At 41.6% G+C, this 24,317-nt stretch overlaps 1 protein-coding gene across 1 annotated transcript in view; it reads right to left on the bottom strand.

The window, feature by feature from the left end:
* Nucleotides 1-264: 264 nt before the first annotated feature.
* The window catches only part of prkcq (protein kinase C, theta), a 38,950-nt gene continuing 14,897 nt past the window's right edge, over nt 265-24,317 (bottom strand). Inside the window, exons 3-18 of the mRNA XM_085386400.1 lie at nt 21,192-21,391; nt 18,510-18,570; nt 13,534-13,714; nt 13,407-13,438; nt 13,241-13,326; nt 12,767-12,896; nt 10,877-10,986; nt 10,128-10,257; nt 9,867-10,036; nt 8,733-8,906; nt 8,534-8,625; nt 7,336-7,398; nt 7,107-7,245; nt 5,861-6,049; nt 5,006-5,134; nt 265-2,696 (exon numbers count right to left, since the gene is read on the bottom strand). Coding sequence (XP_085242526.1) covers nt 2,538-2,696; nt 5,006-5,134; nt 5,861-6,049; nt 7,107-7,245; nt 7,336-7,398; nt 8,534-8,625; nt 8,733-8,906; nt 9,867-10,036; nt 10,128-10,257; nt 10,877-10,986; nt 12,767-12,896; nt 13,241-13,326; nt 13,407-13,438; nt 13,534-13,714; nt 18,510-18,570; nt 21,192-21,391 — 2,045 coding nt within the window. The 3' untranslated portion in view covers nt 265-2,537. The remainder of the gene's footprint in view (nt 2,697-5,005; nt 5,135-5,860; nt 6,050-7,106; nt 7,246-7,335; nt 7,399-8,533; nt 8,626-8,732; nt 8,907-9,866; nt 10,037-10,127; nt 10,258-10,876; nt 10,987-12,766; nt 12,897-13,240; nt 13,327-13,406; nt 13,439-13,533; nt 13,715-18,509; nt 18,571-21,191; nt 21,392-24,317) is intronic.

The following is a 24,317-nucleotide window of genomic DNA, read 5'->3' as shown; positions in this document are numbered from 1 at the left end:
GCCTCTGACATTCTTTCTTAGGTAGTCTATATTTAACACTGAGTGCTAAAATAATTCAGCCATCAGTTGAGTAAATGTCTGTAACAGTGGAAAAGATGGTAAAGTTTCAAATTAAGTGGAAAAACTGAGATGGCTATTTTTGTTAACACCTCCACCTCTGGTCTCTGTCATTCTGATGTAACGCTACACGACCGAGCAGTTTTCATGTTGTCCCTCACCGAAACAAACACATTAAAAAAAAAAAAAAGCCCACAATGTGCACACTTTAATGAACAGAATTCACAATGAGGAGAACATCAAAACTACAGTATGCAGGGAGTAGCTCATCATTAAAACAAAACTCCTGAGATACAACAGGAAAACACATGTAAACAATAACCCAGTTATTAAACCTCAGTACATTAACAGATCTACAACCAAGTAACAACACAGCATATCAGATGGACTATATAATTTATTTACATAAGAAAAAAAAAGACAATAAAATAAAAAATAAAAAGGAACAGGACAAGAAAACTAAGTTTCCATTTGGTTAAAGCGACTTTCTCAGTTTACTTTACTTGAAGACGTTAACTTCATTAAACTATTCTGAGGCACCATAAAATCACTACAAGCACATTTTCTATTTAAACACACAGCCCATTAAGTAGGAGGCCTGTACTACCGAATAACTTCAGCTTACCGTATCTGTCTTCATTTACAATAACACTGCAATCGAAGGTAATTATAAACTGGATAAGCCCACTCAGGGTTTCCCAAGGTAGCTATTAGCATCTTCACAGGACAGCATATGACCAATGACACATGTGGACAGATCTACCACTTTGAAAAAGTTGAAAAGATCATTATACCAGCAGCAAAACTCCATTTATTTATTTTTTTACTCTTCCATTTATTAAGGAAGAATAAAATATACTGTTAGAAAAGTCTGGAGAGTTAAAGGCTCTACTTATTACTATTTACCCTGTTTCCGTTACCAACAATAGATGTATTAAAATGTTCCAATGTAATTAATTATGAAATAATTTGTGTGCAAAAAGATGTTAATCTTGCTGCTCTAGGTCTGTTGGCAAAACATCACCGTGCAGTAATTAAAAGTTGAAAATTACAATAAAATTAAGCCTATAATGTTTTTGTTTTGTTTTTTTAAACAAAACATATTTCCATACAACTTTCATCCTTACCATTTCAGGTTGGGGAAAAAAAAAACAAATATGAAAAATTGTAGGAGAAGATGATTCACGGTAGGACACATTTTTTAGATTTAAAAAAATCTCAATGGCACATAAATATCCGGCTGGACTTTGCAATCACTTGAAGGTTAATAAACCCAGTTTACTGGCCAACGGACTGAATTAATTAGGCCTCAGTCCGGCAGGCTTAGAGGTCAGTCAGCATCACCCACGGCAACCACAGGTCACTCGGTAAAAATGTATTCCCTGACCAGTTGGCGATGGTTTGCTGGAAGTTGCTGGCTGGTGAAAGTGGTTGCAATGAGGTACAGGGTGTTGCACTAAAAACCTTGTAATTACTGTTGCCAGTTAGCATAAAGGACACCAACTTGCCTACAAACTCTCTGAAAAGGGTGATATAAACAGTTCTGCTTCAAAGTAAAAGTTACACGTTTAAGGTGCAATGTCACTCATTGAGCATTTGGAGACAAGTTAGCATCTTCAGTGCAAACTACGGATGAACAAAGAACGAGAGGGAGATTTCTGATCCAACACCTTTGCAACCAAATTCACAAAGCAGCCCCTCCCCAGTTGGTTGGAGATTACATATTTTTCCCTCAGCGAGCTTTAGCTGCCGTTAAGTACAGGGATTTAGTGCGCTATTGCTTGCAGAAAAAAGCAGGAATGAAATTGTTCCTCAAGATCTGGTTTTCTTATTGATGCTCGTCGTGGAAAGACAAGAAATATGAGTAAAAATAATTAGTACGAGGGCTCTTCCAGAAATAGTGGTGCTTTTTTTCAGGAAGTGATGAGTCCCAAATGTAACATGCTCCGGAGCAGGTTAGGTTTGTACCATCTGGCTTTGGTAAGATGAGAACTGGCTTCCTGACTCCATATAAACTAGACTTAAGCCTGAAGTTACCTCGCTAAGTCCCAAATCTAGCTTCACAGTACATGCCTCGAGACATGGAAGATGTACACTTTCTCTCTTTCTTTCTTTCTTTTTTTTTTTTTGGAATATTTGCACATATTTGCACAAGTGTGCAATGTGTGAATAGTTTTATGACAGAATAAAACCAAACCAACTACATGCTGTTAGAATAACACTGTAAGAAAATGTATGCCTTTAGTCAACTAAACTCTAAAGTATCAAAGTTGACTACAGGTACATTTTAAAGGTATTTGTTTGAAAGTTAAAGATCCGGTCACAGTTTGGTTGTATCGGTTTATACCCCTTTAGTGGTTAGCATCATCATGTATGTGAGTTTTGCCACATTCGGGTTCTACAGTAGGTTCCAGTTACAGTCACTGCTGGTTGTGACTGAGCAGCCTGTTTGTAGATTGTAGCCATTTTTTGTCCGGTGGTCAGCGTGCTGCGATCCGAACCATGCCAGGATTAACGAAGGAGAAGTTTCTGAACATCGTCTGGTCTACGCTGTTGATAAGCGTGCGGTCGGCACACGATAGTCTGGGCTTCTCGTTGATAAACTCTTTGTCGAAATTACTGCAGTCGCTGGGTGAGGTCTGCGAGGATGAAGGGCAAATATTTAATTACATGCAATATTTCATACACCAGCGAGTAGATTAACAAGTAAATACTGCAGTACAGTATTTACTTGTTGTGCATTGTGTGCCGGGTGGCGGCCAGGAGCGGAGGCCCTGGAGGACTGACCCCCGGCTGCCAAGACTGGCAATAGGGACATGGAATGTCACCTCTCTGGTGGGGAAGGAGCCTGAGTTAGTGCGTGAGGTTGAGAGGTACCGGCTAGATATAGTCGGGCTCACCTCTACACATGGCTTGGGCTCTGGAACCAGTCTCCTGGAGAGGGGCTGGACTCTGTCTCAGTCTGGAGTTGCCTCTGGTGAGAGGCGGCGGGCTGGGGTGGGTATCCTAATATCCCCTCGGCTTGAAGGAATACTTCGAGGACCTCCTTAATCCCACTGACACGTCTTCCGAGGAGGAAGCAGAGTCTGGGGATGAGGGGAATGACCCGCCAATTTCCGGGGGCGAGGTCACTGAGGCAGTTAAACAACTCCTTGGTGGCAGAGCCCCTGGTGTTGATGAGGTCCGCCCCGAGTTCCTGAAGGCTCTGGACGTTGTAGGGCTGTCCTGGTTGACACGCCTCTGCAATGTTGCGTGGAGATCAGGGGCAGTACCTGTGGACTGGCAGACCGGGGTGGTGGTCCCCATCTTTAAGAAGGGGGACCGGAGGGTGTGTTCCAACTACAGGGGGATCACACTCCTCAGCCTCCCTGGGAAAGTCTATGCCAGGGTGCTGGAAAGGAGAGTTCGTCCGTTAGTCGAACCTTGGATACAGGAGGAACAATGCGGTTTTCGTCCTGGTCGCGGAACACTGGACCAGCTCTTTATCCTCTCCAGGATACTTGAGGGTTCATGGGAGTTTGCCCAACCAGTCTACATGTGTTTTGTGGACTTGGAGAAGGCATTCGACCGTGTCCCTCGGGGTGTCCTGTGGAAGGTGTTGCGGGAATATGGGGTGTCTGGCCCATTGCTACGGGCCATTCGATCCCTATACAACCGTTGCAAGAGCTTGGTTCGCATTGCCGGCAATAAGTCGGACTCGTTCCTGGTGGGTGATGGGCTCCGCCAGGGCTGCCCTTTGTCTCCGGTTCTGTTCATAATTTTTATGGACAGGATTTCTAGGCGCAGCCAAGTGGCGGAGGGCTTTCGCTTTGGTGGCCTCAGAATCTCATCTCTGATTTTTGCAGATGATGTGGTTCTGTTGGCTTCATCGGGTGAGAGCCTCCAGCTCGCACTGGAACGGTTCGCAGCCGAGTGTGAAGCAGCGGGAATGAGGATCAGCACCTCCAAATCTGAGGCCATGGTTCTCAGCCGGAAAAGGGTGGAGTGCCCACTCCGGGTCGGGGATGAGTTCCTGCCCCAAGTGGAGGAGTTCAAGTATCTCGGGGTCTTGTTTGCGAGTGATGGGAGAAGGGAGCCGGAGATCGACAGACGGATTGGGGCTGCAGCTGCAGTAATGCGGACGCTGCACCGGTCCATCGTGGCGAAGAGGGAGCTGAGTGTAAAAGCGAAGCTCTCAATTTACCGGTCGATCTACGTCCCTACCCTCACCTATGGCCACGAGCTGTGGGTAGTGACCGAAAGAACGAGATCGCGGATACAAGCGGCAGAAATGAGCTTCCTCCGAAGGGTGGCTGGCCTCTCCCTTAGAGATAGGGTGAGAAGTTCGGCCATCCGGGAGGGGCTCAGAGTAGAGCAGCTGCTGCTCCACATCGAAAGGAGCCAGCTGAGGTGGTTCGGGCATCTGACAAGGATGCCCCCTGGGCGCCTCCTGGGTGAGGTGTTCCAGGCATGTCCCACCGGGAGGAGGCCCCGGGGCAGACCCAGGACACGTTGGAGAGATTATATCTCTCGGCTGGCCTGGGAACGCCTTGGTATTCCCCCGGATAAGCTGGAGGAGGTGGCTGGGGAGAGGGAGGTCTGGGCCTCTTTGCTTAGGCTGCTGCCCCCGCGACCCGGCCCCGGACAAAGCGGATGAAGATGGATGGATGGATGGATGGATACTGCAGTACAGTGATTTTCAAAGGCTGGGCCGTGGTCCCCAAATGGGCTGCGAACAAACTTAAAGTAAGGACACTAAGGCTATCGATGCAGACTCCACTCTGCAAACACGCACAGCAGTCTGAAGTTTGAAAATAGCCACTATAGTCAATTACTGTGTAGACAACTTTCTAGATGATATTTACTTTCACCCGTCGGCCGTATCAGCCAAACAGCTTTTACTAGCTACCAGTTTTTAACTGAGAAAATTAGTGGATATGTTGAGTAAGTGGTTCCCTGTTGTACTTACTATAGTTGGTGTGAAGGGTGCCGGCACCTGCCGTTGCTCTAAGGCGTTCCAGTCTGTGCTGCTGAAGAAACTGTGATGTCTGATGTTGCCTTTGGTTCCCAGCCGCTCCTCAGGTTCCCTCACAAACAGCTGAGGCACAAACGCACAGAGGTTTAGCCATAGGGCCCTGAGAGCTATACGTATGCATTTAATGAACATACAGGAAACTACGGAGCCCTGCAGGTCTTAAAAAATTAAGACGGACTTTTGCGAGATCTCGCAAAACTATCTCGGGATCTCGCAAAAGTTTTGCGAGATCTCGCAAAACAAACTCGGGATCTCGCAAAACAAACTTGGGATCTCGCAAAACAAACTCGGGATCTCGCAAAACAAACTCGGGATCTCGCAAAACTTTTGCGCGATCTTGCAAATCAAACTCGGGATCTCGCAAAACTTTTGCGAGATCTCGCAAAAGTTTTAGCCGCATTCTCAACCTCCCGTTAGCTTCGAGCTAACGGGAGGTTGAGGCCCACTACAGCCGGGAGGAACACCGCTTTCCCGGCACATCGTGCCTCGAACTCCCGGTCGGCTTCAAGCCGGCATCCGAAGAATGCGGCTAAAAGTTTTGCGAGATCTCGCAAAACTTTTGTGAGATCCCGAGTTTGTTTTGTGAGATCTCGCAAAACTTTTGCGAGATCCCGAGTTAGTTTTGCGAGATCTCGCAAAAGTCCGTCTTAATTTTTTTTCTCCCATGTCCCCTGCGGGGCTCCGTAGGAAACAGTAAGAATCAGTTTCATCAATTTAAAGACCAGATCCTTGCTTGCTTTTCTTCCTGCTTGATCTTATTTAAACTGGCCACTGAAGCACTTGTCTGACCTTGATGAGTATGTCCTTTGCAGCTTTGCTGAGCCAGTTGGGATAAATGGGGGTGTCTGTCCGTATGGACTGAAACAGCTCCTCTTCATCGCGGCCGTGGAACGGAGACTGACCGATCAGCATCTCGTACAGCAGCACTCCGAATGACCACCAATCCACAGAGCTGTTGTACTTCTGACCCAGCAGGATCTGATACATAAAGATCACACAAACTGGTAAAATGAACAAGTTAAAGTGTGGGTTTTTCTTATTTTCTGTCATGCGCATACTGTTACAGTGGCAGATGTTCACATTTAAATGGCCAGAGTTTTAAAGAATGAGGTCAATAACGTTTGAAAATAAGTCCTTATCAGTCAGATCTTGGGTTTCAGATTGCTCTAGATGTCAAACTAATTTTACGTCCTTGGTCACAGACAGCCCACTGTGATCTTTAAGCGGGCTAGACCAAGGAAACTCCCCTTTTCTGTCTGTGTAAATAAGTCTAACCACACACTAATTGCCTTAGATATCTTTGTATATAAAAAAGAAGTGTAATTTTAGTATATCTCAGTTTTTTCTATATGACAGAGAAATGCTGCAGTATCTGTCAGCACGACTTTTTGGGACTGATTTGTAATTAAATAATGTGTAAAACTGCAGAAAAAGTAGCTCACTGCCCAGAATATCCTGTAATAATAATAATAATAATAATAAAAAAAATAATAATAAGATGATTGTGGTAAAAATGTTTTTTTTGTTGATCTATTGCTTTGTTACGCTGGAGTAGTGGGGGAGGTCTTTATCAGCAGGAAAATCTGTAAAACTTGCAAATACTGTTAAAAGTCCAAAATGCATGTGCTCATTCACATTTTCCGAAACTGTCTAGTGAGCTGGATTTAATCTTTTTGTGGCTGATTCTGGTCCCTGGGGCCATATGTTTGACACCTCTGTCCTAGATTATCAGCTTACAGTTTTTTTCTACTCTTTAATATTTTAAAATGTGGTTTAACTTGTTATTTTAAAGGGGCAGTTTAGAGGCTTATTTCACTCATTGGCTGCACAATAGCCTGTATAAGAAAAGCTACTCTAACAGAGTCCAAATATAAATGTACAGACCTAGCATCAAAAGCCCTCTTTGAGACGTCTCTAGAATTTAGACCTTTATGCGTATCACTTGGTGGCCAGCTGTTGTTGATTGATTCTTTTATTCAAAAGGATACCAGTTTATTACAACATTTACATTACTACAGCATGCAAAAGATGTCACCTCTGGGGCGATGTAGTCTGGGGTCCCGCAGAAGGTAGAGGTCCGTACGTCATCCTGCATGTTCTCCTTACACATGCCAAAGTCTGCTATCTTTATATGACCATCTAAGTCCAGCAGCACGTTGTCCAGTTTCAGATCTCTGCAGAGGTGGAAGAAAATGATTCCTCTTGGACTATATATTACATGTCATGAATTCCAGTCCTGTTTCTGGCTCTCACTGAGCGCCTACCTGTAAATAATTCCTTTAGAGTGCAGAAACTGGAGCCCACAGATGATCTCAGCTGCATAGAAGCTGTAAGGAGACACAGATGTATGTGAGAAGAGAGGATAAAATTCACAGGAGTGATCAGATTTAGGCCAAACTAGGTCAATCTAGTTGAAATTCTGAAATAGACAAACCAAAAAAATCAACAAACTTAAAAGACAATTATGTCACAGAAATAAGGATCACATGTCGACTGTATATAGAAATTAACATGAGCACCATAAAAATCCCCATAAGAGACTGTAAGTTTGAAGCCTGAGGGGGGCCTTAGCTTCTGGGGTAGTCATTTTTCCAGGACTGATAGCCATGCTTTACTAATGCAGATAGATTTAAAAAAAAAATAACCGGTGGCTTCCAGATTGTATATCTGTAAGCCCCTTTATTTGCTCTCTACACAGACTATTTACCCACGTGTAACTAAAGGATGCTAAAATGTAGAATTTGCACTAAAAATGAAAACCACTGGCAATCTATAGATAACTGCAGATAATATGTTTATAGAGATTAGATCTATTAAAACCTAATGTGACGAACAAGAAAACAAGACCAAGAAACCAAGGACAATGCACGGCCATTTGGTAGCGAATTCTCAATCCCAAGTGGTTACTTGTACTTCAGTGGTTAGACGCACTCTAACCACTGAAGTACACCAGATGTTTGTCTGACGCATGTCTCAGTCCTGCATCAAGTCACACCACAGGCATGTCAGAAGCAGAACATTTAGTCTGCATTGGGTATTTTATTTTGAAAATTGACCACATTCTCCATGCTGCTTTTATATCTGACTTCCTGCCCCCGTCGCCTACTCTGTGTAGCAGCTTCTGGGATGCTTACAAATGTGGCGTCGGGTGTATTCAGGGGTCAATCAACTCTTGCTTTGTTGTCTATTTTCCACTAAGTTGGACTGTAATTTCCTAAATGAGTGTCATTTTTCTATTAAATATGATGTGAAACTAGTGATGGAAACCAAAAACTCAATTAGAAAATAGTTTACTGAGGTATATGGATGTTTTTTTTGCCCCCATGCTGGTAATGATTAATCATGCAGGTTAAAGGCACATCTGCAGTGAAGGCACTTTTCAAACCTGGCGGTTACATCCAGACCCAAACAGTGCAAAACTACAGTTGTGTGTCACTGTGAGAGCTGCGTCTTTTGACTCACGTGGCTCTGTGCAAGTCAAACTTGTGGCAGTTTTGGATGTGGAACATAAGATCCCCTCCATTCAGATACTCCATGACGAAGAACAGGTTTTCCTGGATGCGAAAACACAGAGGTTAGGGCTATATTTGTTTCCAGAGAATTATTTTCAGTGGCTACCTACTTGCATGCAATGACTGTGCAAGTGTACATGGGTCATCACCTTAGTTTGGAAGGTGCAGTAAAGATGTGTAAGGAAGGGATTTTCCCAGGCTAGAGACAAAACCCTCCTCTCTACCATGGTGCACTCAACATCATCATCCATCAGCACCACGTCTTTCTTCAGAGCTTTTACTGCAAAAAATTCACCGCTCCTTTTCAGCTCTGCTAGAAACACCTGGAGAAGACGAAGGACAAATAAAAAGCTTTAAAAAACAGGTTTAGTTTGGACATATAGAGTTGTAGCCTGTTGCCCAGTCATTTACCATAGCTAGCTCTTTGTGTTGCAAGACTTTGAAGTAACAAGAAGTAGGTGGTTTTCAGTGGAAACTGGCTGCACAACACATTTGACCACAAGCCTCAGAGTGCTGTGTAAAGCCCTCCGTGCTGTGTGAAGCTGCTGGCAAGAATGACTAAAATATGATGCTTTGACACATTTGCAGAAAACGCCCCCCCCCCCACTGTGTTCTTATAGAAATTCCACTAAGAAAAGGGTAATAATTAGTTTTTGTTGCATGCAGTTTTTAAGGGAAGGGAGTGTGTAATCACTTCTGTTTGTTTGTCTCTTTGTTAGCAGTTAAGCATCCACAGTTTTCAAGATATCATGTTTAATTTTTTTGTGATGGTAGATACCAAAAACAGCTCGGGCACATTCAGTTTTGATGAAAAGGTCAAGATCACACCAAATGTGAATGTCAGTGAAAACTTTAAACCATGTCAAGTAATATATCATATGAAAGAACATGTGGAGAGCTGTAAAACAAATTTTACATTTTAATACGACGCCCTATGATGTCACAATAATGCCATAAAGTTCACAAATTCACACACTGCACCAAAATATCTTAAAACCTCACGCTTGTAGATGATTTCAGCAAATTCTGCTCCACTTATATGGGTAAAGATAATACACCATTTTAGTATGTAATACTCCAAGGTCATAGGTCAAAGATCAGACATCTGCATGTTGTAATAAAAGGTTTTTCTACAGCCATTGCCCTTCGGGGGAGTTGTGCAACTTTGAATGCTCTTGTTAATATGTTGATATATAAAGTAACATGACAAAGATGCCACATCTTCATGCATGCTCTGCTCCGTGCTTTACTTTTCCTCTTTTGAATCAGGTCGCCTCTGCTACCTTGCCAAAGCTGCCTTTCCCGAGCATCTTGTGCAGGGTGAAGTCGTCGATGGTAAATTTGGGTTGGTGATCTTTCCTCGGGACAGCGTACAGAGGCTCTTCTGGAAGCACCTCGCTGACCGACCTGCTGACATCTCCTGGTCCCTCCCATGAAACACCCTGATAATCTGCTACAAGAAGCAGGTTGAGAAACACAAATGACATAAAGTATGCAGTATGTATCCCTGCCTAACGGAAAGGAACATTTTAGAAGTTGCATACCTTTGCTTGCAGGTGTAGCTGTGGCTGGTAAACCCATAACTAGCCCGGATGGTGCTCGCACCACTCCCGGCTGGGCAACACTTACTGGACCTTCCCGACCAATAATGTCACTGTCTCTGGTACTTCTCGCCTTAAAGCAAAAGGTAGATCCAGTTTCAAAATGAAGTTTTCCACAGTAAAATATTCCTTAATTACTAGTATTAAAGGGGACAATTATGTTCTCTTATTTGCTTTACTTTTTCTTATGTTATCTAGTGTTACACAGTCTTATTTTAGATCTTCTCATTAAACAAAGTTTCATATAATGAAGTCTTCCTGTTAGAGGTGCATGATGTCACAGAGATGGAATATCTCGTGCTATTCAAGTCTTCTCTTTGCAAGGAGCAATCAGAAAGTTGGCTTAAAGGAGGAGAAGTTAAAACTTCTAATCAAGGATGAATTAAGGTGCATCACCAAAACTCAGTATCAGATCAATTGGGATTGGTAAAGGAGGAGCCAGGGATCGAACCATCGACCTTCCGATCAGTAGGGTAACCTGCTCTACCTCCTGAGCTACAGTCACCCCCAGATTATTTCATCAGATTATTTAATCATGCAAAGTTACTCAGCTGAAACTGAGGAGAACATGTCCCTTTTAAGAGGTGTTTAAGTCACTAAAAGCAGCATAAAAACGAGGAAACAATTGAACTGGTTGAAGGCATTTCTGAAAGACTGCACAGCTTCATGTACCGAAGGTTTGTTGGTCTCACCTGCTGCTTGCTCTCGATGACTGCCAGAGCTTCAGCCATCAGTTTCTGGTTGACCCCGCAGAGGTTAGCCACTTTCTTTTGGCATTTATGGTGGACGTTCATGCTGCATTCTGCACAACATCAAACACAATGTAAACTCAGTTGAACACATAAAGAACATTTAAAGCAGTGCAAGATGGCAATATTTACACTATTATTAGTTATGCAAAAGGTAATGTATCAGCTTTTACTTCAGAATGGGGCAATATTAAAATTTATAATGACAATGACAGAAAAAAGCACTTATATGTAAAAAATGTTGCTAAAGAGTCCAATTTCTTTTTCACTTGATACCTTTTTTTCATGTCACACGTTCTTTAATGTTTGCACATGTTCCTTATATAACTGTGCTGTTTCTTAGCAAACTCTCACACATCTACAATAATAATGTTTCCCATTCCTAACCCCTCAGTCAGCTGGCTTGTACTGGAAATATGATTAATTTCACAGGGAGAACTTTATACTTTGCACCTGCTGTGGCAGCTGCACTGTGTTTCTGTTCAACAGGCCAACACATGCAGCGCATATTTATGCTGGGAAAGGTTTGAACGCCCACTGTTGTCTCAGCTACTGGAAATATATTGAGTAATGCTGTGGATTAAATGATCATATCTATGTGGTGAAAACCATGTTTTATCAAATTTTGTCAAGTTGAATTTTTCAGATCAAGGTAAGGGAGCTCCATAGTTTGCTTGCTGCATGTGTTTCAGAGTGTGTTGATGGTGTTGTGAAGGAGTAATATAGCTGTGCCGAACCAAGAAACCCTTTCGTGGTAACCTGTGAAAGCCACTGCTGCAAAATTCTTTGACGAATGACTCTTTCTTCCTCGATGATTCGGGCCTTAAAAGTCCAAAATAAGGAAACATTTGCAATGCAGCGTAAGCCATTTAAAACCCACAGATATCTGCATAATGTTGTCTAGAACATTTAATCTTTTGGCAAAGGGGTTTCCCTGCTGCTCGGCGGTATCTGATCAACTGTGCTGAAAGGCAGCTCCCAGAAAAACGGGACTAATTTTAGAGTGAAGAATTAAAAGACTGAATACCACAGAGCTTGTAACTTCAGTCAAAACTGTGCCATTTTAATTTGCTTTTTGTCACTTAGTCTTCTGTCTGAAAACACAATTTTTGGTAAAGAAGTCAAAATACCTTCATCCAACTAATCCCACATAACCACTCCTCTGTCAAACACACTCAACTGTATAACGAAGCACAAGAAGTTTGGAGGAAATGACATCTGTAAGAATGCCATGACTGGGCCAACCTGACCGAGATCGTACCATTAGGATGCTGGAGCAGGGCGTTGCCGGAGCAATGAGTCCTCTAGACTCAGCTGAGCTATAGTGCTTTATTTTGAATGATCCATCCATGCAACCAAGTCCAGGCTGCCTTAAATTCTTCCAGGGGGAGACACTGACACATTCCCAAACCAGCCTGACCGTGTCCTGGACCGCTGCAGGGTCTCTTCCCAGTATAACATTCCTGAAACGCCTCACGTAGGAGGGGAACAGGAGGCACCCTGGCCAGACGCTTGAACCACCTCAACTGGCTCCTTTTGATGTGGAGGAGTAGAGGCTCTACTCTTAAACGACCATCAGTCTTAGTCTTTAACGGTACGCCAGCATCAGTTTTCCTTAACTCTTAAACCAGGACCTTTCAGTTCCTAAACTGAGCTAGAAATAAATTTAATGGCGTAGTGTTGCGTTATGAAAAATTTCTGTTATGACACTGTATGTGTGGCTTTATGTCTGTGGTGTCACTGCTGTGTTTTGTCTTACCCTGCAGACATTAAAAAAAAAGTATAAAATCACACAAAACAAACAAACCAAAACAAAAAACTCCCGCCTCTCACCCTCACATTTGAGCCCCTGCTTGGCGAGCCCCCACAGCAGAGTCCCGCAGTGCTCGCAGAAGGTGGGACTTTTGTAGTTGTAGACTTTAAACCTGTGAGGCATGTCGATCTTGAAGCGCTCCTTGTGGATCTAAAAACACATCGCACACAGATTGACACGGAAGGCGTCAGTAACCAAACACCTCTCATATGTAAACGGCGAGATTTATTTATTGGCGTTAAATTCTCTCATGCTTTCGTACACATGAACTCTCGCTGACATGGAGCTGAGGAGAAGTGAAACGAGGGGGAGAAGATGACATGAGACCGGAGCGCCTGGTGTGGTGATACCTTGGCACAAAGCAACTCTTTCATTAGTAAGCATCAGAACCATCAGCTCACACACTTCGCTCTGTGTCACCACTTGTGGAATTTCTGTCGGACTGGAAGAGATGTGCAGCGTCATGAAGCAAATCATGTGAAGCAGACACTCACCATTGTTTCCTTGCTGTTTATGGCTGAACCAGTGCATTTGGCGATAACTTTGTCTATGCATTTTTTGTGGATTGCTGCATTGCACTCTAAAAGACAGAGAATAACCACGTGAGGAAGAGTTACGAAGGCTAATTGGTAGATTACAGGACAATGAACCGACACTCACGTCTGCACTGGTAACCCTGCTTGTTAAGACCCCTGCAGTGGAAAGAAAGAGAGATGAAATGACTGATACGATTGGGAAAAAAACAAGACTAATGTGAAGATTTGTGACTTCTTGGTCTTTTGCATACCAAACAAACTCTTTGCATACAGAGCAGAAGGTTGGCTGAGGAAAGAACGTCGCGCTGAACTCGTGACACTTGACCACGTGAACTTTGGCCTGCTTTATGGCGCCGCGTCGCTGGTGGAGGGTGAACAGACCCTCTCTCTCACGCTCGGACTCCGGGTCTCCGTCTGTGTGACCCACAGCATCTGAAACACGTATTACAACTTTAATTTCAAAGAAGAAAAATAAAACAATGGAAAAAGGTACAGTTTTATTCGGCTTCTGTGGACAGAGTGGTGAGACGCCGCTAAGAACACAGGATTTCACAGCAAAGTTTCAATTTCTCACCTCCTGAGATGTGTTTCTTACTAACAGCAGATTTTATGTTGAAAATAAATCTTTCCTTTTCAGCATTAAAAGCCTAGATTTCTTTCATTAAAGCTTCTTTCACTTACACTCATGTTACAAGGGGTCACCACAGCAGACAGCCTCACCTATCTGAGTTGACATTAGCTTTGGTTGAAAATTAATTTCATGTTGAATTTTTTAAAATTTCACCTCAGTTGACTGATTATACAATTTGTGTTTATGAACAGCTGAGTAGGAACAGCTGTTTTAGTAGCTTGTGAATGCAGATTGTGGACGTTATGTGTACGGTTTACACCGGTTGTTGTTTGCAAACTAACTTTTGGGTTTGGGTCAGGAAAAGACTTGGTTTGGTTAGCTAGCAGCCTTCTGTGGTCACCTGAAGTTTGCGTGCAAGATGCTGACTTGCCGGCATGCACCTGACCACTACTCCACTAAATGCTAGTCAAGGTGTGAAAAGTGCAATGCAAGCTGGACCTTTCACCTACATTTGCATTTTTTGAAGCATGCTGGTCGCTGTGAGCGAAACACGTTCTGTTTCTGATTTGTGTCTTGTTCAAGTTTCACTGCTGCTCGGTGCTCAGTTTGTGAGTGTTTGTTTATTGTCCAGTTAATCTTTACTTTAGTTTTTATTAACAACATCGGAGAAGCGGGCTGGACATTGTTTCCAGGGAATACATTTCATGTTTAAGAATTCTTTTAAATCTTTTTAGCGATTACAAAAAAAAAAAGTGTTACAGAAAACATTCGTCGAGGGAAGAGTTACAAACGTCCTCCTCTGAGATGCGTTTCTCAGAGTAAATGGCTTCAAACTGTTGCTTATATTTAAAAAACTGGTTCTGGTGATCAGTCTGTGCACATGGACAGGACACTGTATTAACAGTCAATGAGTGAGCAAATTAGTTGCAAATAAAATTGTTGTTGGATTAAAAAAACAAAAAATGTGCATTAATTTCTTTGTTATCAATAAATCTGTTTTTTTTTTTGCTTTGTAATCGCTGATCTGTTGGGACCTCTGTTGTCTTTTCCACTCAGCTTGTGTTGCAGTTTCTACTGTCATCACCCATCATAGTGTTTGGTATTAGATCAAGCACAGTCATCATGTATGACTAAAAACTGACTGACCAAAGCTCAGTATGACTTTCATGTGTTCTAAGAGAGCAAACATGCAGAAAATGATCCTAAAATGTTGAATTATTCCTTTAAAACTGCTTTAAACACTGCATGTGACTTTGAATCAGCTCAAAATGTTAAATTTCTATCATTATCCTTCAGTTAGAGACAGGAAGACACCAGTATGTGTTTGCTCGTTGGAGGAAGTGTACCCATCACTATGCCACCTGTTGTTCCCTGCAGTGATTTCCTGTTTGCTTGGTCTATATTTACAGACACACGAGACAGCTTCTTACTTCTGAGTCTCAGTGCTTGGCATGGTGTTAATGTCAGGAAGGCACCAGTGAAAGCACAAAGCGCCCGCACAACCAGCTTACAGCCAGCAGGGGGCAGACGGTCAAAACTCTTATTTTTAGCTTAAGAAAATCTAATTATGATGAGACACTTACGGGTGCGCCTTCGACAATGAACATTCACAGTCACTTTTCTGTATTTTTACACCTACTTGATTATTAATAATCCTCTAGGACACAGTAGCTGGCTGCCAGCTACTTGTCTGGCCGCACAAAAGTGATGAGCACGCCACTTTCGGCATTTATACAGGAATCTCATTAATACTGAGAATAGAAAGGGAAAAACAGGGTAAGACAGAAGTTAAAACAACAAAACATAAAACAACTGGTTTCTGTATTTTTAACACACCTGCCTATTTACTCATAAAAACCTTCAAATAAATACTAATTTAGTGCATATTAAAGTTTAGCGGACCTATGTGCATAATTCTAGAAGTGAAGCTGATCAACTCTGAGGAGCACATAAAGAGGGACCAGGTGAGAATTTCACAATAATGCAAGAAGGCTCTCTGTGAATTCAGTATATTTTAAAATGATCATTCTCATTGTTTCTAATTTTATATTATCACGTCACTCTTACATTCAGACAAGCAAAGACTAAAAAGGTGAGTTTTTTCTGATATCAGGCTCCTTTTAGGTCTTTCATGATCAAACTTACCTGTCACTTTTTTTATACAAAAGTTGGTGCTCTGACACACACAACAGCCGGTAAACGGTAACTGTCCCTTTTTAGAGACCTACACAGCTGACAGAGGCGTAATTTACAGGTTTAATAGCCAGGAGACTTTGTCTCGTGTCCCACAGGCACCCTTTGTTTTCCACTTTCCTTGCTTTTTGTTGTGGTTAATTACAGAATAATGCTGACATAAATGGAAAAAATATGCAATTAACTTTTGGTTTTCAAAATAATAGATATTTTTCAGGGTAACAAGTTAAAATGATTTGATTTTGTTGTTATTCTTCCTCGTGGATCATAGAAGGAACGGTGTGAACAGGTTTTAGACTGGGATTTGGCAGGTGGGGGTACATTAACAGTCTGTACAGACTGTGATCAGCTGTTCTGTGATGCTACACCCAAGCTCAATGCTCTTTGTGGATATAACCAACTGAATTCAACAAGATATAAGCAGATGTTACAGAAGCTATATGGCTGATTTCCAGCCCGTAGAGACGAGTGAGCTCGTGCAGCAGTCTGGAGCCATCTTTCATTTTGTATATTTTGCTATGAAAACGGGAAATAGGTGTAGAGATTTACTGAAATGTGTGTAAACCTACACGGCAACACAGTGTAATAGGAAAACAGTTTTTAAAATGTTAACAAGCGTTAACAAGTTTTTTTTAATGCAGGTGTGTTTTTACTGCATTGGCAGTGTGTTAGGGACTATTGTCAAGCTGAAAAATGAAGCTGTTGCCAATCAGACACTTTCCAGGTGGTACTGCATGGTCAAGTTACAAGGATTGGACTGAAAAAGAGTGAAAAAGTAGCTAAAGACCAACTTTGGAAGACCTTCAGAAATACTACAGATCAATCACTCAAAACAATATAAAAAAATCACAAAAAAGTTTGGCTTGTTGGAAAAGATCAAGAAATGAAGGGTGGCTCAAAATTTTGCACAAGACTGTATAAACTGTAGAGTTCAGAGACTGAATCTAATCAGCTTAAATACAGCTTGACGTCTGCTACCCTTAATGTAACCAGTCCAACATAGTGCATCACTGCAAGCTTTACCACAATACCACAAACTAACATGTGTAGCGTGCGCTAAACAGTTTCCATGCAACCACTGAATAACAAAAAAATAGTAGAACTTCTTCTGCAAGAAACTTCTATTTTTTTAATGAAAACAAAATTCAGCAGCACATGATTAATACATCCAGTATCTCAGTATTTAAATCTGGTACGGTCTCCATCAATCATGCAGGATTTACATTTCCCATTTATAAACTTTCACTTGCTGAGCAGTCCTCATTTCTGAAAATAATCTTGTATCTTACTCTTCCTTCCTCTCTTTCTTATATGCTTTTCCTTCCTTCAGTGTTGCACATTAATTTTTTCTCTCTCTCTAGGAAGTAAAGCATCGCTGTCTTTAGCTTACAGACACATTGCTGTGTGGAAAACTGCACAAAAACAGTTTATCGGCTGATATTTGTTGAGCTGTTTGAAAAGTCGCAAGCTCCATTAATGCTCACGGCTCTGCTTCTTCTGCCACTAGTGAGATTCTTTGATACTGCGACTACAATCTTGCCTCTCCACTATGAAGGCATCACAGGGATAACACAAACCATGACCTTTACGTGTAAGCGGTCCTGAGATGCCATTAATTTCATGCACTAGGTTGCTTATTAGCTATAATTAACCATGATTTGAAGGGATTCCCATTTTAAACCCTGCATAATACAGATGTGGGCATCTATAAGCACTGAGCCTGTTAAGTCATTAGTTGGCACGCAGTTTGAACACACTGTCTCTGTAACGACAGACGACTGACTATGTAAAACCTTTTTTGCTTCCACTCACCTGTTAGATTCAGAAACTAAAAACTAGAGTCAGGAAAAGGTCACAATTTAAAATTGGTCTCTTCACACCCCGCTTACTGACAAAAGATGAGCTAGTAGTGACCATACTCACCACAACTGATATAATCCAGCGTGTCGGGGCAGACGCTTAAGGACAGGTTGTGTAAACAAACCACACTAGCGGTTTTGACAAACGGGCACTAATTGCCCCAGGGGTGAGGATGAGATGTTTCGCATCACTTATAGATTAGTCAGATTTTGAAATCCCTGGACTTTAAGGGCTGAAATGGTTTTTCTTCCCGTGTTTAAATCTTTCTACACAGTCGAACCACGTCACATGTAAATCTGAGTTTAAGCATTAAACCCACAGGCGACAATACTAGGCAACACTTCTAAAGCTCGTCCTTTGTGCTTCTGGTTTCTCTGTCCTGTCTTGTTAGTGCACAACACCAGAGGAGTTGCTGTTAGGCTGCTTCCTGAGACTACAGCACTGTGTGTGTGCCAGAGACTATTATGTAAACCACATAAGAACAAGTGGCTCTCACTGTAATTTTATCAGATTTTGTGAGGCAGTTCTTCTTATTTGGCTGCGAATTCAGTAAATAACTACCGAGGGGCAGCAAGCTGAGGTTTGAAGGTCTGATTCACTCACCACTTTTCTCCAGATAATATCTAGCCTCCATGAGCATGCGTCCCTGCGGCTTCAGCTCCAACTGAGAGAAAAAGAAACGAAGAACAAAGGGAGACAGAAACACACAAAAAGAGATATTTTAGGAAAGAAATTCATGAGAAAATGACAAAATGAAAAGGGAAGGATGTGAATTCAGGAGGATGATGCATATACGTCATGCAGTGACACATGCAGACAGTCTGGCAACAACACACACGCATAAAGAACAGGCTGAAGGAGCGTATTTGATTAGTTTGGTTTAAGAGATCATGCCGTGAAATGTTGTGTAGTGCCACTCACAACCGAGTCTGTCCAGGAAGTGATCTCTTGCTCTCTCTAACAAAAAAAAACTCAGCAGATTTCACCGAATGACCTGCATCTAATTAAAAGAACAGCTTAGCCCAAATCCATGGCCCCAAAACAATCAGCAAATCTTATGTTGGACAGTTTCTTGGAGGAACTATTTTCTTTCTAGTTAACTACAGAAGTACAAGACGTAGGGGCGCATCTACCCGTGAAAAAAAGCATCATGCTTGTGACAGCTGTGACGAGATGAAGACATTAATGAAGTCCTGCCTCGGCTGAGCTGTAATGTTAGTTCTTCACGCTTCCTTTGGTTGGCAGATGTAGTACTCAGCTAAACAAAAGAGTCTATTTGGATACAAGCCTGCGGGAAAATCAAGCAGCAACCTTGGGGAAAAAAGACACATGTATGTAAAAAGAACAAAAACAAAAAAAACCACCTAAGCGGTCCCTCTAATGGCCACTTGAGGCTCACTCCAAAAGTGAGCCAGTCTCCATATCATCTATTGATGGTTTCTTTCTTTATAAAAACTGCACAGATGGTGACTTCTTTTTTATAACTCAGTCATTTGGATGCTGTTAAATCTTAAACTTTGGGGTGCAGCATCTTTGAATGACAGGTGCGTGTCAACAGCATGGTGTTGCGTCCCAGGCCACACCTCAGCGAATTCAGGTTGATGCAATTGGGGAAATGAAATAAAACTATCTCACAAATAACATGGCTCCAGCAAGGTTTTGTTTGGTGAAAAATTATAATTCATATTAATCCCACTTAAGCGTCAATTACATGACCTCTCAGCAACCAAGTAGTGAAAAATTCAACCAGTTGTTGTGAGAGTTTGGCTGCTGTTGCTAGGTAAAATTGGTCACAGCAAGGTACATTTTGTGTTTATATTGGCCACTAGTAGATTGCAGCAGTGCCCAAAGTTTGGTGGCTTCTCTGTAAACTGTTGCTAAACTTTGAAGAGTGTGATGCAAACCAGAAACTGAGACCATTCACGTTCAAAGTAAAGCCTGCACCCCTTTGAACCATGTTGGTTTTTGCAATATGAAACAACTTTTACTTTGAAGGTGAACAGTCTTCATTTGGGTTTTTTTCAGGTTTCTCTACTACTCAGTGATTAGTTAGCAAGTGTTTGCAGACAAGTTGGTGTCGTCCATGCAGATTATGGATGACTGTGCCAGTCTGCTAGCAACTGAAACCCAAGGAGACTCTTTTCAACTGATTTCACCAAAAACATCAACTTCCAACAACCACATGCAAACTGGTCAGGAAACACACATTTTTTCCTAACAACTGGAGGCTGCCCCTGAGTAGGTTACTGAATTGTCTCTAGGCCTGTGTGGCCAAGGGATGGGCAAGTTTATGGATACAGTTTGCTAACCAAGCTAGCTGTGTTAGTTGATAATATAGCACTTTCTCCTCTTGGTCAAGTATAGATGCTTCTGGCTTAACCCCCCCCCCAAAAAAAAAAAACAAAACAAAAAAAACAACAACAAAAAACAACTCACCTATGACCCAAACACAAAGCTAACAAAAAGCAGCATTCAGGAACCAACGGATAATGTGATGGTGGATTATATCAGTCATATATCTATATATAGTCTACAGTAGAAACCTGTAAACATTTCCCAAGAGATTAAACCTGTTAATGTTTTCCATAAAAGAAGCTGGATTTTGCTGCATGATAAGGGTTTATTTCTTATAATGATACCATTGTGATGTAGCCTTCTTTTCTCATATTGAGAGCAGTTATGATGCCAATAATTATGTCACAATCATAATATGATCCAGAAAGGTTAATAAAAATGTAATAATATCTGTGGTAATTAGTTAAAAACACTGAAGTTGTGCTGGGTGTTGATTGTAAGACGATCTGTGTTTCATATCATAAGAAAATAACGGTTGTAATAAAACAGAAATAAAAGGATTTTCTTGTTTGGCTTTCTGTTTAGACATGATATAAAATAATCTAAATGAGTTACCATGAAAATATGGGACAACTTTGTTCTCAGTACGTTGAAACGGTCACAGCAGGAGAAGCACAGATGTTGCTTGTTGATGGTGTTGTGTGCACTGGCTCATTGACTTTGCTTACTAGGACGTGGATTAGAGCCATCATTAAAGTAATTAATTTAACCGAGGCTTCTTTTGCTATGATCTAAAAGCCGTTAGTGTTTTGGTTTCAGTGCATATGATGATGCTTATTACAAAAAAACCTCTTATTTTTTTAATAATTTAAAGGAGGATTACCCCTTTAAACGCATCTGCACATCTGGATTTCTTTTTGCTTGCGTAACTAAACAGCTGGTCTGTCACTTCAAACAAGCGCACGCATCAATCCATCCTGATGCACTAACCCAAATCTCCAGCTTGCCGTTCTCCTTTTTGCACCGTGTTGCCAGCGAGTCCAGAGCTACCGTGGCCTCAGACTTGAGCTCGGCTGTCCGGTCTTTTACCATCACATGCATGATGCGCCCGCGGTGGACGTGGGCATCGAATGTGGTGCTCCAGGGGGGATACATGGTGGGCTTCTTCTGCTTGTACACTTGACCCTTCTCTGTAACGAAAAAAAAAGAAATAAAGTCCACTTCTTTATAGGTAGGACATGAGATAAAATTGACTCTTATTTCATTGCACAGAAGTCTTTTTGACAGCAGAAATCACTTCATAGTCCACACCACAGAGCTCCAGTGTTGTCAAGAAACTATTAAAGAAACAGATACATGAAGCACACTTCTACACACACTCCTAAGGATATTTCGACTCTATCCTCCACGCACTGTCCTGCTTCCAGAAATACTGACTACATTTACTCTTGTTTGAGCAGATAAAAAGCAAACAGCGCTCAGCTGTTGGTGTATTGCTCAGCTTCATTTTCAAAATGAAAAATTAGTTATTTGTAGATTTTGCAAACACCTACATTTTCAATTGGAATAAGTGGCTGCATGTTTCTGAGAATGAGAATAAGAAAGGTGGAAAGCATTAGGTAGATGTCTGCCAGGTGACAGACTGTATTTTTATCCATTTGCTCATGATGTGACATTTGATCAACATTTACTTTTAAAATATTGTGTGGCATACAGTTTTCCAAAGTCTGGCTTTTATCCAAAAGAGTACCACAAGCATAACTCCTAAACATCCAGAACTGAGTTAGCATTATTTGCTATGAATTACTTACAACATCACAATGAATTTTTTTAATTTATTTTTTTAGCTAGAAGACTGAAATACAGTCTCTGGTTATTACATGTTTTACATGATTTGTTCTGCAGCCTCTTATGAAGTACCCCACTCATTATCTTTGAAGCTAGTTGGTGAAGTCCCACAAAATGTGGTTGCTAACAAGTGGCTAAATGGTTCTGATGAAGTTGTTGGGAAAATTTACTGTTACGTAGGTGAACATGGGAACTTTGCAGGGGTGGTGTTTTTGTTTACAGCCCACTGTTAGTGTTTTGCTTCTTGCAATTGCATTCATGCTTCAAAAAACATAAAAGAGACACCTGTTCATCGAGGCTATCTTGCTCAAATCTCATTAGCTTTTAGCCAAGGAAGTGGGGTGATGCTAACTTCCAGTTTGACCTACAAAATAAAAGTCATGCCTGCAGCACTTTAGAACATCTGCTGGGAATGATGACATTGCGTGTCAGGGACAGGTTAACCTGTCTTTTGCTACCTACACTTCGACCACTAGAGAAAATGTCATCACAAAATCACAAGCTCTGGAGATTTTGTCCCATAACAAATTTGAAAATACCACAAAGAAAAGAAAACACTGCTGTTTTTGACTGTTTTAACCATTACAGACACTGAAAAAGGAAATTAATAAGTTAATCTTAAGTGGTCTGGACAATTAAAACTCTTGTATTTGTCAGTGTAGAGAGATTTAACTACATATTTTATTCCCGAGAAATTTAATTATAAGAAAAAGTGCAATTTAAACATTACATCTCAGTTTACAAAAAGAGGTGCTTTGAGCTTGAATTGGAAAAAAATAAATGTCTAACATTACAGAAAAAAACTCATCAAAAGCTCATTGCACATTCTGCCCTTTAATTATAAAATGTAAAATTCTAGTTAATTGACAGAAATTCTTTTTTCAAAAACTTTGGGCCCACTGCGAAAAATCACAAGTTTCTACAGTAGACAGTGAAAAAACAAAAAATGTTATTTATTTGTTTATGTATCAAGCTGCTCTTTAAAGCCAGATTCATGACCGTCTTTGATCCCATGTGCTTGTTAGTGCTGTTAGACATTGCACTATGTTTGAATATTTGACCACCCAGCAAGCAGATTATATCATCATTCAGAGGGCCCGGTGGCGCCAGTGTCCGGCAGCCTCGCCTCTGTCAGTGCGCCCCAGGGCGGCTGTGGCTACACTGTAGCTTGCCATCACCAGTGTGTGAATGTGTGTGTGAATGGGTGGATGACTGAATGTAGTGTGAAGCGCTTTGGGGTCCTTAGGACCAAGTAAAGCGCTATACAAATACAGACCATCTACCATTCACTCTGAATGTTGACAGATTTTCAATTGCATCATATGGCTGGGAGGGAAAGAAAGCCTTTGTAATTCACATCTGCTGATTTTTCTCTGCAATAACATCTCATACATCCACTTACATAAGAGCCACATGCTATCCTGCTGCTTCAACAATAAAGCCCTCTAAGCTTTTTACTCCCAAAGTGAGCCGCTGCCTTCTCCATCTCATCGGCTCATTGCCTTTCTGTCCATCGCCTTTGCCAGCTGCTGTCAGAGCTGATTAAAGCACAAAGAGAGGAAAATGTGTGTTTGTCTCCCCAGACGCACAGGATTTATCAGACGGTGTCTTTTTTATTTTAAAGGTTTCCTTGCAGCATTAAGCAAAGAGCATGGTGATGTTTTGGCTCCATGCAGTTGTCAGTCTGTGTTCTTTGAAAAAGCACAAAGTGCTATTTAGAGTTTGTGCTCTCATGTCTTCGCTCTTTTGAAGGGGCTTACATTTCCCTCTCTGTATATACTGTCGGTAAAAACGCACAGAAACACTGAATGGGACAATGAGAAAGAAATCCATCCAATAAAGCAAATCTGTCTGCTGTGTTTGAGCTTCAGATCCCTGGCTCATCAGGTTTGCCTCATTTGAATAAAATTCTAAAGTGGAATTCACTAAAAATGATTCGCTGTTTGAACGACCTGTTGAGTTTTCATGAATACATGTCTCGCTGTCAGCGTAGTTTGTGAAAAGCAAAACCAACAATGAGCTGATTTAACTAACCAGTACTGTCTGTGCTTCCAAGAACTGATATCTATGCCACAGAGTCCTATTGCTGTCCAGGCCTTTTGAAAACACATCAGTGACATGAGAAATTCTCCTTGATTACCATAATCACAGACTGTATATAAAAAATGGACGTAGCCACTGCATCTTGCTTCCAGTGATCTTAGGACCTACCCTTGTCGTACCCTTGTTGTGTTCAGCAAGACTTAAAAGCAGCGATTGAGACCATAC

The sequence above is a fragment of the Rhamphochromis longiceps genome, linkage group LG17, assembly GCF_057381845.1.
Source record: "Rhamphochromis longiceps isolate RC_006_pf linkage group LG17, R_longiceps_female_GT1.1, whole genome shotgun sequence".
Lineage (NCBI taxonomy): Eukaryota > Metazoa > Chordata > Actinopteri > Cichliformes > Cichlidae > Rhamphochromis > Rhamphochromis longiceps.
The sequence above is the reverse complement of the archived record's forward strand: the minus strand, read 5'-3'. Positions and strand labels throughout refer to the sequence as shown.